The sequence below is a fragment of the Perca flavescens genome, chromosome 17 (assembly GCF_004354835.1).
Source record: "Perca flavescens isolate YP-PL-M2 chromosome 17, PFLA_1.0, whole genome shotgun sequence".
Lineage (NCBI taxonomy): Eukaryota > Metazoa > Chordata > Actinopteri > Perciformes > Percidae > Perca > Perca flavescens.
Genome location: NC_041347.1, coordinates 1,972,355 through 1,986,732, shown reverse-complemented (window position 1 = coordinate 1,986,732; position 14,378 = coordinate 1,972,355). Strand labels below are relative to the sequence as shown.

The 14,378-nt window shown below is 41.6% G+C and overlaps 1 protein-coding gene across 1 annotated transcript in view; it reads right to left on the bottom strand.

The window, feature by feature from the left end:
* Positions 1-1,581: 1,581 nt before the first annotated feature.
* kndc1 (kinase non-catalytic C-lobe domain containing 1) overlaps positions 1,582-14,378 on the bottom strand; it is an 81,880-nt gene continuing 69,083 nt past the window's right edge. Inside the window, exons 25-31 of the mRNA XM_028603893.1 lie at positions 13,574-13,780; positions 13,343-13,425; positions 12,162-12,303; positions 9,053-9,175; positions 8,606-8,665; positions 6,716-6,873; positions 1,582-2,085 (exon numbers count right to left, since the gene is read on the bottom strand). Coding sequence (XP_028459694.1) covers positions 1,857-2,085; positions 6,716-6,873; positions 8,606-8,665; positions 9,053-9,175; positions 12,162-12,303; positions 13,343-13,425; positions 13,574-13,780 — 1,002 coding nt within the window. The 3' untranslated portion in view covers positions 1,582-1,856. The remainder of the gene's footprint in view (positions 2,086-6,715; positions 6,874-8,605; positions 8,666-9,052; positions 9,176-12,161; positions 12,304-13,342; positions 13,426-13,573; positions 13,781-14,378) is intronic.

Sequence of the window (14,378 nt, the reverse complement as noted above, 5' to 3'; positions counted from 1 at the left end):
AAATAATGATTAGAAATGTCAATATATGAGCGGAGAAAAAAAAATCATTGCAAACTATTAACGCCACCCATTACTTCTCTTTGTGGAAGGGAAATACTCATAAAAAACAAGGAAGGTAGTGAGGGAAAACTACCTGCGTAATCTTAAGGGTGTTATTAATAAAGTTGCCTTGGGTCCAAACTTAATTATTGACTTGAAGGAGACCTGTTATGCTATTTTCTGTCATAGCTATAATGTTACAATTCTACTCTCGGCTCTGTATGATGTCATAAAGAGCCGGTTTTCCATATATGTCATCTGCTCCAGGCGGGCACGCTACGGCAGTGTTTACGTTTCATACCCTGCCACATGTAGCTGCATGCTAACGCCAGGGAAAGCGGTAATCTTGGCTGCAAATGGTGTTCATTTCTTCCAACTTTTAGGTCCCATTCCTGCTGGAACATGTCCGGTTGTGTAGCATTTGGTTTAGCAGCCTTTATCTGTGATTTACGATGGTAGAAATTGCTGCTATACTCCATTACAATCCACTGTTAACTACATGTAGCTACATGCTACTGCCAGGGGAAGCTGTAATCTTGTTTTTTTGAACAGTAAAGCGTGTAAACATGTTCTAATAGAAACACAAAATACAAGTATAAACCTGAAAACGGTACATAATAGGTCTCCTTTTAAGTGCCTATATGTAACTTTCAGTTTGTGATGATTCTAGCGGTCCCTTTGGACAAAAGCGGTAGTGTTTTTACCACACCTGCTGTCGTAAAGGTCTAGGAGTTAGTGTCACGGGGGAGTCGTATAGTTGCGATGAATGTTTTGCTCACACAGAAAATCATTCATTTACAATACGTTACAGATGCATCGTTGCATTTCAAGTGTTGCATACGGTAACTTAGCCTACTTTGGATGTACCGTGAGCTAAACCGGATAACGTTATCACTGTCACTGTGTTACGAGCCAAAGCATTAAGAGTTTGTTGTAGCAACCAATGTAATAATGACTTAGATTAATACAGCGCATTTCATAAAATCCACGGACACTTTACACAAGTACAGGGGGAATAAAACGTCTGCGCTAAATAGAAGGGGGGAGGTCATTTAATGTTGGCTACGGACGTATAACCACATAACGCAATCTAAAGTCATTTTATGAATAAAATAGACATTAAATACCTGAGGGCCAATTCTGGGACGTTTTTGAATAATTTACAATCTTGTAATTGTCTCTATCTGTAGAAAGGCTGACCGAGTTAAATCATTAAATTTCCTTCTTTTCTGTGATGGTCCTGCCCCAGTATCAGCCATAACTACAGCAGATAACTTCTAAAATAAAATCAAAATACAATTAGGCCTCTATAAAGAAATCTCCTGCTACCTTTTACCTGGCTGGATACGCAACACAGGATTTTCCGGTGTTACACTGAAATCTGTGACCCGTCAGAATGTGTTACTGTAGCGCCGTCTACCTGCCGTAAATCATTTTTTGGACTTTGCGGGGAAAATCGGACCGGGGCCGAGGCATTAATAAAAAATATAGAAAACTAGCGTTCATTTCACTGTTAGTCTTGTTTGCTGTTACAGGTCATTTATGATCATCAGATGGAAAATTACACAGTTTCAGAAACATTTCAAAGTTACATATATATATATATATTAGTTACTTTAGGTTAAGGGGCCTTTGCGGATAGTGAACATATGACAGCAGAAAAAGTTTTCCAGTCCGCAAGGCTCTGCTGTCTGGACAACAGAGACATGCGTGGGTCGTGGCTTGGGCATGGAGCCTCAGTCTGGGCTTGGACATCAGGCGTTGACCTGTTGGGGGTGACTCGCTCTGGGCTGTTAGATGTGACCGGGGGGCAGGGCTCATTGGAAAGTGGCCCTAACCCTTTTCAGCGTGTCCTGGATCCTCCGTGTCTGTCGCTCGCTGGACTGCTGGAAGTTGGCATCGTTGTCGGCGGCCAATAGGTGGATGTCAGAGGTGGCGTGCCGGGCGATGCGGCGCCGAAGGTAGGCCTGCAGCTCCCGGTCCGGGCTGTAGGGGTACACGGCCTCCTGGAAGGCGTGGACCTGACTCACAACCTTTGCTATGCTCCTTGAGCCAAGGACGGACAGGTGGGTGAGCGGGCGGAGCAACATGAAATAGGAATAAAGAATAGAAGGAAAAGTGAAAACATGCAAAGCATTTATTACATTACATGTCATTTAGCTGACGCTTTTATCCAAAGCGACTTACAATTGCAATACATACATATACATATATATATATTGGAGGTTACACGCCTCCAATATCAGGGGACACATTGGTTGATGTATCGCAGTGGGAATCGAACCCAGATCTCCCACACCAGAGGAATGTGTTATATCCACTGCGCCATCACCACCGTTTCTATCTAGGTATTAGGTTACAACTAATGATGATTTTCATTGTTGATTTTCTCGATTAATTGACTAGTTGTTGGGTCTATAAAATGACAGAAAACGGTGAAAAATGTGGATCAGTGTTTCCCAAAGCCCAAGATGACGTCCTCACATGTCTTGTTTTGTCCACAACTCAAATATATTCAGTTTACTGTCACATAAGGGAGAAGAAACTAGAAAATAATTACATTTAAGAAGCTGGAGTCAGATAAAATGTACTTTTTTGTTTAAAAAAAAAGGAAAAGACTCAAACTTATTAGATACTAATCGATTAATGTAAGCATCTCTTATCTAAATGCATATCCTACCCAAGTTTCCTTCCTCTGGCAGCCTCAGCAGGTTCGTCTGTGACCTGATTTAGAGAGAGCGGGGACAACCCTGGGTCCACTACAACCAGCTGTGTCTCTGCCTTTCCCTGCTAGATCTCCTGAACCCCAACATCTGGCTACAGCCAGTCGCCTCTCAGCATCTGGCCTGAAACCTCCTTTCCAATCAAACCCCATCCCACGGGCGCCATCTGGCGCAACACTGGCACCCCCTACCAACAACCCAAATCCAACAGCTGTGCCATTACCATCCAACCGCCACTTGTTGTGACCTCGGCATCTGGTCGGCCATATTGGAGTGAAGGAGAAGGACACTCATAGCGAGTTGGCCGACTTTGTCATAGATGGATTCTTGGGATGGGGGGAAGAGAGCGCTCATTTCCAGTTGATGACACGGACTGTTAATATATTGTATCACAGGATAGGATAAGTAGCAGGCTCATTTCACTGGCTGTACGTCCATTACAGCAATATGCCATGAGTGAAAATTACAGCATGCAGGATCAATCATGCAGTGGTGGAATGTAACTAAGTACATTTACTCCAGTACTGTACTTAAGTACAAATTTGAGGTACTTGTACTTTACTGGAGTCTGTTCTACTTCTACTCTGCTACATTTCAGAGAGAAATATTGTACTTTTTACTCAGTTATATTAATCTGACAGCTTTAGTTACTAGTTACTTTACAAATTCAGATTTTTGCACACAAAACACATGTAGTTTATAAATACGATGTTTAATTATGAATTAAACTACCCAACAATATAACGGCCTACAAGTCCAGCTGAGATGATTAGCAGATTAAACACTTAGTTGATTGACATAAATGTTTTTTGCATTGAGTACTTTTACCTTTACTTTCAGTATATTTTCCTGATGATACTTTTGATGATACATTTTCAATGCAGGACTTTACTTGTAACAGAGTACTTTTACAACTCTCTCGCACCACGCAGTTTAAAATACGTATTACAGCCACGGTAGCCTTAACGCTTCAAAAAGCCGGTCTCTTGCTCTTAATATGCTCTGAATATGGTGCGTCTACCCCAATTCATGCAAATGTAAAATGTCAAGCCAAAAAGAATACTTGGAATTGATGGTGGAGGTAAATATTCATGAAAAAGGACAAGTTTGTGAACGGGCAACACAGATTTTGATAATGAACATCTAAACACGTTACACACTACTGGACCTTTAAATAAAAGGATCTGAATACTTCTTTCACCACTGCAATCATGGTATTAATGTAAAGGCGCTGACACACCAACCCGATTATCGGCCGTCGGACCGTCTGGCGAGGTCGGTGACTCGAAGTCTGTTCGGTGTGTTCCGTGCCGTCGTCAGTCGGAGGAGCCGTCGGGCGTTCATTTTGGCCGATTTGACTTGTGGAATCGGGCCAGTGGGTGGTCGGACTCAATGACCAATCTGATTGGTGGAGTGCTAGCCGTTGACTAGCGAATCAGTGTTTCTTCCAGAAGAAGCCAGAGAGCTGACAACGCCAGTATCTTCTTATTACTAGCCATCGTGTTTTCTTCCGTTCAGCGAGTAATGACAATAATCTTGACTATTATCAACACTCTCTGATGAAAACAATGACTGGCGACAGCGTGCTCTGTGTTTACTAGGTCTAGATATGGATGTATTAAGAGAACGGTCTAGAGAGATGTCCCGTCATTTCCGGTTTTCATTGTTTTGGATGACAATACGGATTAGCGGGGCCTGCGGTTATGGAGACGCATTACGATCTTGCGCACGCGCAGAACGTACGCTCATGTTGGCGTTGCTCCAGTGTGTTCCGAGGCACTTTTTTTACCTTGGGTAGCCGACTGATCAGTCCTTTGGAATTAAAATAGCCCCCCCCCCCCATCATCATATACCCTTCACCATACCTAGAGATTGGCATGGGGTACTTTCCATAATAACATCTCTCAATGCAAATCAAACTAGCTATTAGGCTAACTGAAATAAAACCATGCCAATCTCTAGGTATGGTGGGGGGGTATGTGATGATGGGGGGCTATTTTAATTCCAAAGGCCAAGGGAACTTTATCAGGATGAATATTATCCTGAATCCATGAAATAACTGGCCTTTAAAAATAACAATCTGCCTGCCTCTATGGGAATTTAACATAGGGGTGTACTTACTTATGCCCCCTGTATTTTAAGGAAAAATATTTATTTATACATTCACATTATTGGCATTATATATTATATCACATTATATACATTCACATTATTCATTCACAAACAAAATTGGTGTCCTTAAAGGTTGGATTTTTCCAAACTTTTTAAATTAAGGCATTAAGATCAATTTCCAAAAGATGATTTTTTATTCCTCTTTTTAGTCAACTTAAGCATGGCTGTGTAAACTTATGCACACCACCGTACATCAGTAATCTTTTATTTTATGTTCCAGCAAGATCCCAAAGGTCCTCCACCACTTTTACTACAAATGTTGGTGGATATGTCGACCAAATATACCAATGCAGAGGTGACACGTTTGTGCGGGAATTTTCTTTTTCCTTTGGAAACAGAACTTCGGGGGAATTAATTCCCTGCACCGCAAATGAGAAAAAGCAAGCAGTGCATGTGTTGCTTGCTAGTCATCAGGCCAGACTTATGGACGTGTGTTGCCAACTTTGAGGAATTTATAATTTATATATATATTTAACCGTTTTTCATTGTTTTGTTTATTTTTATCAATGGGAAAATGATTATGTTTTGAAATGTGTTAGTCGTATTTGAAATAGGTTTTAGTTAGAGACCCTTGTTTAAGCCTTTTAGGCATGTGGCCTCCCTTGCACATTTTGGTATTTGATTATGGTGTAGACACATATAGCCGACGGCCGACCGTTGACAGAAGACCCCGTCGATATGATCAGTCGCGTCCCCGAGGTCCAAAAAACTGCCACAGAACAGACCAAAAAGACGAGAGGAGACGAGACGTAATACGTCTCTATAACAGCAGGCAGCGCTAATCTGTAATGTTGCCCAAGAAATGAAAACCGGCAGCTGATTGGACAAACGCGTCACATTGGTTTGTTTTCTCCGGAAATTCAGACCTGGTCTGTCATGGCGGCCGTTCAGAATACGATCTCATATTGTACTTAAATAGTTCACTGAAACATGTTTATGGAAACATTTTAAGCGAGAAATAGGCCGTGTAGTTGCTGAATCTGTCTTCAGTTCAGCTCAACAAAGGTCAGTTTAAAAGTATTTCATCAGATTTTGAGAGACTCTAGTCACCTCATTCCGCTTGTCATTTCCGGGTGAGTCCCGACGGCCCTGCCGCCGACCAAACATGTCAGGTCGGCCAAAATGAACGCCGACAGCCCCTCAGACGGACGACGGCACGGGACACACCGAACAGATTTCAGTCACTGACCTCGCCAGACTGTCCCACGGCCGATAATCGGCCTGATGTGTCCCGGCCCTTAAAGGTGCTGTAGGTAGGATTGTGAAGATCCTGGACTTTGGCAAAGAATTTGAACAGCGACAACTTCTCAGTCCCTCACCCTTTTCTGCTAAAGCCCAAAACGGTCTCCTAAGCCCCTCCCCCCACAAGGAAGAATGAATGCGTGTGCATGAGCAGTGAGTGACACGCAGTTAGACACCCCCCCCTGGCCCTGATTGGTGAATCTGAACAGGGAGCGGTGGATTTTTGCAAATCGCACTACAGGCTGTAGGTGGTGCCAGAGGAGCTGGATTTTTTTTTAAATGACCTGCTTCATGTAGTTCTACTCAAACATAGGGTCAGTTTCAGCAAATATGACAGAAAGTTAGTTTTATAAGGCTTACCTACTGCACCTTTAATTTTCTTTTTAGTGCTATTAAATAAAAACAAAATTAACCTTTTGCTTTCCATAGAAACAGCAACAGAGACCGGAAGTTGAAAGCCAAAAAGCAGAAATAGAACAAACTAAACATCGGCCGGTCAGTGACAGCTTATTACAGATCTAAAAGTCATTTCCCCTCACCTGAGCTTGGGCCACTTGTAAGCTCCGGTGGTGAGCGTGAAGGCTCCGATCTCCAGCTTCTGGACGTGCATGGCCAGGATGCGCGCCGACGGCAGGGTGGGCCTCCTCCTCCTGGGTTCCCCCCCCATCAGACACAGGTCGTCACTCTTCAGAAACACCTGAGGAGACAGCGGTTTAACAGCACAGTAAATAAATGAGTTCTCACTGGACTAGAACATTTTGGAAAGTTCCAATTAAGCCAAAGTTTCAAGGTGCTTGACGCAGAAATGAGCATGTCCTATGTAGCGGTGTGATTTGATTGAAAGAGTTGGAGAGGATTTTCAACAAGTGTACATTAAAAAGCCAAGAGAGCATGGTTCTCTACTAGGGCTGGGTTAAAATAATCGATCTTTGTGCGAGTGATCTGATATCAATTTATAAAATCCAGAAATCAATCAATCAATCAATATATATATATGCCTTTTTCACCATGCATGTACAAGTAAAAAGTACTTTAATCATACAATTCTTAATGTAAACATTAACCTGGTGCATTATAAAACATTTGAGGGTGGCTTTGTGCTTGTACAATTTACAACAGAAGAAATGGTATTTAATTGGGACCTTGTGAATGCACCGATCTGACTTTTTCAGTCCCGATAGCGATGCCTGGGCTAGGGCTGGGTATCGTCCAAAATCTTTCAATCCGGTGCCAATTTCGATACCTCAGTTTTGGTTCCTAATGATACTTTTATTTTGATACCATATGTTTTAAAATCCATTTCAACATCAACAAAAATACATTAAACACAAAGATTTTATTTTCCACCTTAATTTTTTATCAAAATGGTTCTCAAAATTACAAAGATTCTGGTAAAACTGCTCACTCAGAGTAACATTATTAAAAGTGCCTTGCCTTGCAAGCTCAGCCTGTCAGTCAGTCATCAGGGCAGAAAAAACACCGTTGTGCCTGCTTGTCTAAGAGGAAGTGTAACGTCAACAGCACTGCGACCGCTTTTGGCTCGCCATTAATATCACATCGCAGCAAACGCTGTATGCGTGAAGTTTTGAAAAACTGTAACCACACTTGAAACCAACCGTGACTCTCTGTGACTTCAACAAAACTGCAGACAGTTTACTCCGTCCGCACCTCTCCGTGTGTGTGTGTGTGTGTGTGTGTGTGTGTGTGTGTGTGTGTGTGTGTGTCGGTCGGTCGGAGCTCCGCTCTGTGTCAATATGCAGAGAAGAAAGATTGCTTGTGCTTACGTGCTCAGACGCTTTTGGAACCGAAATTTGGCACCGAAAGATAAATAATTTTTCTCGGTGCCATAAAAGTATTGACGTTTGGTACCCAGCCCTAGTCTGGGCTTTGTGTATCTGTTGATATCCGATACTGATCCGGTACCATTGTTCAATTAATAATACACTGTATACCTTCCACCTTATACCTTCCTTCCACCATGTGGAAGAGACTAAAGGCACCAGACTTTCCTAACTAAACATTACCCCTACTTTTGAATCGGAATTGAATCGATTCGGGAAATGATTGCTGACACCCAGCCTGATACAGATAAATACAGAAAAGTTGGCAGGAGGGTGACGCAGGTGACTTTCAGAAGCAGAGCAAGCTGTAAGATCTCAGCACACAGGCGGCTTGCTTGAAGCTGTTTTTCTATTGATTTGTTTGCCCTGCAGCCTGGTTTCATGATGTGACCAGCCTTCAATTACAAGCAACATACGTGTGTACACACACACACACACACACACACACACACACACACACACACACACACACACACACACACACACACACACACACACACACACACACACACACACACACACACACACACACACACACACACACACACACACACACACACACACACACACACACACACACACACACACCTGCACAGCTCGCAGCTCCTCCAGGATCTCACACACCTTGGAAGACAGCTGTTTCCAAGCCTGTTGGCAAGAGAGGAGGCACTTTTATTTAACAGTTTACTAAAGGAAGACTAATTATACCCTGGCTTTAAATGCAACATAAGAGTCTAAGAATATAATGAATATAAGCCATGGAAATACGGAAATTTCTTATATATTCTCAAAATGGTGTCTTTTAATTGCGTGTTTAAGAAAAAGAAAAAAAAAAAGACTTATTCACGGGCCACAATCCTCCTCACCGCGCTCACATCTTATCTGAATGCATTAATGCAAATTACTCATTTGTGAAACTAATTAAACACCACCCAATTCTATCACAGCTGAGGAAAACGTTTAGCTCGAGGGCATATGACTTATTACAGAAGCTCACAGTTTGTGCGAGGAGGAATTTATGAGATGCAGCCTTACTGGTAACTGCCTGACAATCACGTTCTCCAGACCTCCGAGGACCTGCATGGCTGTGGCAAAGTTCCTCGATTCGTAGCAGTGCTTTCCTATCCACAGATACTTGGTCAGCAAAGCAACTTGTGTCTGCAAGGGATGAGAGCTTGCAATTAAAAACAAGGAAAAGCTAAACAAGGCAAAATGCAAAACCCCAGTAGGCCTTTACAGTGGTATGATTTTCTTGGGACTACATGAGGCTGCAGAATGAAGCATGCCAACTGGAAAAACAAAGCAAGAAAAAGACCACATATAGTCAAAGTTCTCGATGCACTGTGCAATGCAGGTGTGCTTGGTTATGTGTTAACAAAGCATTGTGAACGGGTTAAAATGTCTAAAAATAAAGTTAATTGCATCTGACAATTTGAATGGGAATTGCAGTTTAAAGGTCCCATGACATGTTGCTCTTTGGATGCTTTTATATAGGCCTTAGTGGTCCCCTAATACTGTATCTGAAGTCTCTTTTATATAGACCTTAGTGGTCCCCTAATACTGTATCTGAAGTCTCTTTTATGTAGACCTTAGTGGTCCCCTAATACTGTATCTGAAGTCTCTTTTATATAGACCTTAGTGGTCCCTTAATACTGTATCTGAAGTCTCTTTTACTGTATATAGACCTTAGTGGTCCCCTAATACTGTATCTGAAGTCTCTTTTATATAGACCTTAGTGGTCCCCTAATACTGTATCTGAAGTCTCTTTTATATAGACCTTAGTGGTCCCCTAATACTGTATCTGAAGTCTCTTTTATATAGACCTTAGTGGTCCCCTAATACTGTATCTGAAGTCTCTTTTATATAGGCCTCAGTGGTCCCCTAATACTGTATCTGAAGTCTCTTTCCTAAAATCCAGCCTTGGTGCAGAATTACAGCCACTAGAGCCAGTCCCACAATGAGCTTTCCTTAGGATGTGCCATTTCTGTGTCTGTAACTAAAAGTTACATAGTGTTGCTTTAAGAATGTTTTTTTTGAAGTAAGGACCTGAAATCAGTTGAAGTGTAATCACTAAAAGCATTTTGAACTTTTAATTTCAAGTTTAAAAGATCCAATGTGTAGGAATCTCTCCCATCTAGCGTTGAGATCATCTATCGCAATCAACTCTCTCGCACCACGCAGTTCAAAGTACGTATTACAGCTACGGCAGCCTTCACGCTTCAAAAAGCCGGTCTCTTGCTCTTTTCAATATCCTTTTCCTTTTTCTGGGCAAAGAAGAAGACTCCTGTTCCTGAAATTGGGACTTTGAATATATGTGGTCCTCCTTTCCTTATTCAAACTTGCCGGGGACGGGAAGCTACGATACCCATTAGCAGCATTAGCAGCACCTGTGAGTTTATCATATGACAGCGAAAAACGCAAAAGGCGGAGCAGTATGTTCTGTATGTCCCTTACCGGCTAACGTATTTCAAGATGGAGCATGAATATGGAGCGTCTACCCCAGTTCATGCGAATGCAAATATAAAATTTCAAGCCAAAAGGAATAACTTGGAATTGATGGTGGAGGTAAATATTCATGAAAAAGGACAAGTTTGTGAACGCGCAACACAGATTTTGATAATGAACAACTAAACACGTTACACACTGGACCTTTAAGTTCCGTAAGGAGTTGAACTGTCAGCTTTTGTGTAGTCTATATCCATGACGTTCCACTTCCAGGATTGCTCCGTTGCCATTGGAAATTCGGACGGATTTTACTCTTTTTAGCCGGATGTACATCACCTTCCGTTTCGTTTGTGTTGGAATTCTAAACTCTGGTGGATTTCTGAGGACTATGGTGAACATAGATCTCTGCAGGGTTAATCCAGACAGCTAGCTAGACTATCTGTCCAATCTGAGTTTTCTGTTGCACGACTAAAATAACCGTTGAATGTACATGTCCCACCAAAACAAGTTCCTTCCCGAGGCTATTTTGCTGCGGCACCATGGCTCTGCCCGGCGCCTAGCGCCGCCCAACATGATTGGTATTGGTTTAAAGAAATGCCAATAAACCAGAGCACGTTTTTCTCCCATCCCGGAATGCTGTGTGGAAAAGCCAGACCCTCCTCCATCAGATCGAACGGATCAAATACTGATAGTAAACGGAGTCATTTCGCGGGGGTTGTGACGCTAAAAAAAAAAAAAAAAATCCACTGATTAACAGACGTCTCTTTCACCTTTATGTAAGTCTATGGGAAATAGTCTGTTTGGGCTAGAGGGCATTGTGGGACAGACCTGGTAGTTGTCACTCCAGTTTTTGGCCGCTATGTTAAATTGGCTTCAAAGCCCGGCGCTTTTCCTGGGGGCCTGATCAGAGCAGACTGGGCTTTTTCGGGAGGAGAGTTAAAGGGACAGGCACTAAAATGGAGCGTTTCAGACAGAGGGCGAATACAGTATGAGAAAAATAAAGTTTTTTTTTTAACACTAAAGCATGTAAACATGTTATATACAAATACAAGTATGAACCTGAAAGTGAGCATAAAATGTCCCCTTAAGGTGAAGTTGAAGCACCAGAGATAGTTGAAGTACAAAAGCTGGAGTTAGAGCTGGGCTATATTTAAATATCACATATTCATATATCGTAATGCAGCCTTTAAAACCAGGAAAAAAAACAACACCAAAAACATTAAGACGATATCTAGCCGCATATATCAATGTCGATATAATATTGATATACTGCCCAGCCCTAGTTGAAGTATTTGAGCTGACATGTCAGTATGAAAGACATCAAAAATCTGAAAGGATGTAAAGATGTCCTAAATGAGCTGATTATTTAAAAATGATAACATTCGAATGGAGTGTTTATTTGAAAGTAGCTGAGGGACAAAAAAAGTGTCCATAATAATACAAATACACTCATTTTTTATTAGGTTTCTCAGCTTTTTGTATGACAAATGACAACTTATGAAGCCCAAAGAAGACAGGTTTAAGACCCATGTGTTCTTGTTCCAAACTCCAAGAAGCGACAGAAAGCAAACACATAATGGGTAAAGTCTGTGACTGACATCCAAATGAGAAGTCAAAGCACCGGCTGTGGCAGTAATGGCTTGTTTTTGTTTTTCTCCTGCTGGCCCTGTTGCTTTCACGAGTTCGTGTCTCCTCTCACCTTAACCGAGTCACAGATGACTATTTCAGCCGAGATCCAGTTAGAAACACTGTCAGCGTGTGTGAGCAGCCGCCGGAGGACTCCGTCCTCACATAGGGGTGGAGCGCTGCCCTCTGCTGGTGGGATATGCTGGGACACATTCCTGGTGGAGAGAAGTAGGAACATTTAGCTACACTTTACTTGAAGGTATCGACATAAGAGTGACATGACACCGTCACCAACGTGTCATAAACATTATAAACAAGTCATAAACGGGAGCCCGGCTAGCTCAGTTGGTGGAGCGGGCGCCCATATATAGAGGTTTGCTCCTCGACGCAGCGGGCCCTGTGCTGCATGTCATTCGGTTTTTGTCATGACAAGTTATGGTTATAGGGTTAGGGTTAAGGTTCGGGTTCATGTGTTCATGACAGTGTCATGTCACTCTTAGGTGGATACCTTCAAGTAAAGTTTTACCGAACATTTACACCACACATTATTACTGAAACAACAATTACGATGATTAGTTAATTATCAGAAATTAATTATCAGAAACTTTCAGAATTGGTTCATCGTTATTGCTATTTATCAAGCAACAGTGGCAAACACCTTTGTCTTTTTTTGTCTTAATCTTTTTTGGATTTGGAGAGGTCACCTTTGGCTCTGGGAAATTAGTATAAGGTATTTTTAAACTAAATGGCAATTTCTGCATATTAACCTATGATATGTGTGTAGTTATGTACAGATATGTGTGTATATGTATGTATGCATGCATGTGTATGTACACTGTATGTGTGTATGTATGTGCACCATCATCATAATAGCCTACTTTATTTTGACTGACTTATTTCCTCTTTATTTTACGGTTATTTATTATTATTTTTAATCATAAATGTATTTATTTTTATGTTCTCTAATTTATTATAATATCATTTTTCATTATAAAATATATAAACATCGTAGGAATACTATAAATATGAACAACATCATACAGTATGTAAGCAAATGTACGTTTTTAACTCACACACTACTCCTATAAAGTATTGAAAAAACAAATGAAGGAATATTTTTTGGAGGAATGGTGTTCATCTTTCCAGGAGAAAAAAAAATAATCTATGCCACCACCTCGCTAAAAAACCTTCCATTTTGACTCGTCTGTAAAGAACATCAGTAAACGGTGTGTAAAGCCAGAACAGTATTCTCACCTGTTTGGGGTCGACACTTTGTCCCTGACTCCTTGTATTCTGGAGTTGAGGAAATGAACTGGATGACAGCCTTGGAACATTTCCTGCGTTGCAAAAGGTACAACTCTAGCATGAGATCAGGGGGTTGGACTGTATTCATCTAGGCATTCATAAAGCCATGTCTCCCTCTAGTGGTAAATAAAGACAACCGCAGCCTGGGTGCGGGCTGTGGGGGTGGACCTGTGTGCGTACCTGCTGCAGCAGGGTGAGCTGCTGGCTGATGTGCTGTGCGCTGTATTCGTTCTGGCTGAAGGGGAGCGGCTCATCACTGTGCAGGCAGACGTTGGAGAGGCCCGCCACCAGGGAGCCGTAGAAAGGCATAGGCAGCGCCGTGGCGATGGAGAAGGTCTTGTCTTTAGGCAGGGATGCAGACGGCTCCACCACTCTCGCGAACCTCCACTAAAGAGATTTGACAAGAGAGGAGACATGCTCTTTATTGTTACTATAATTGGTATAATTTATTGTTACTATCATACCAACTGTATACATATATGGCTTTTAATAAGCAGCTGAAACTATGTTTGGTCAATACATATACAGTGGCTTGCATAAGTTTACAAACCCATGCTAAAGTTGACTAAAAAGAGGAATAAAAAAAAAAAAGATTTGAAATTGATCTTAATGCCTTAATTAAAAAAATAGGAAAAATCCAACCTTTAAGGACACCAATTTTCTTTGTGAATGAATAATGTATCGTAAATGAATAAATGTTCTTTCTTAAAATACAGGGGGCATAAGTATACACACCCCTATGTTAAATTCCCATAGGCAGGCAGATTTTTATTTTTACAGGCCAGTTATTTCATGGATCCAGGATACTAGGCCTGTACTATAAAGTTCCCTTGGCCTTTGGAATTAATCATCACATACCCTTCACCATACCTAGAGATTGGCATGGGGTACTTTCCATGAGATCAGCTCTCAATGCAAATCAAACCAGCTATTAGGCTAACTGAACTAAAACCATGCCAATCTCTTTAAAAATAAACATCTGCCT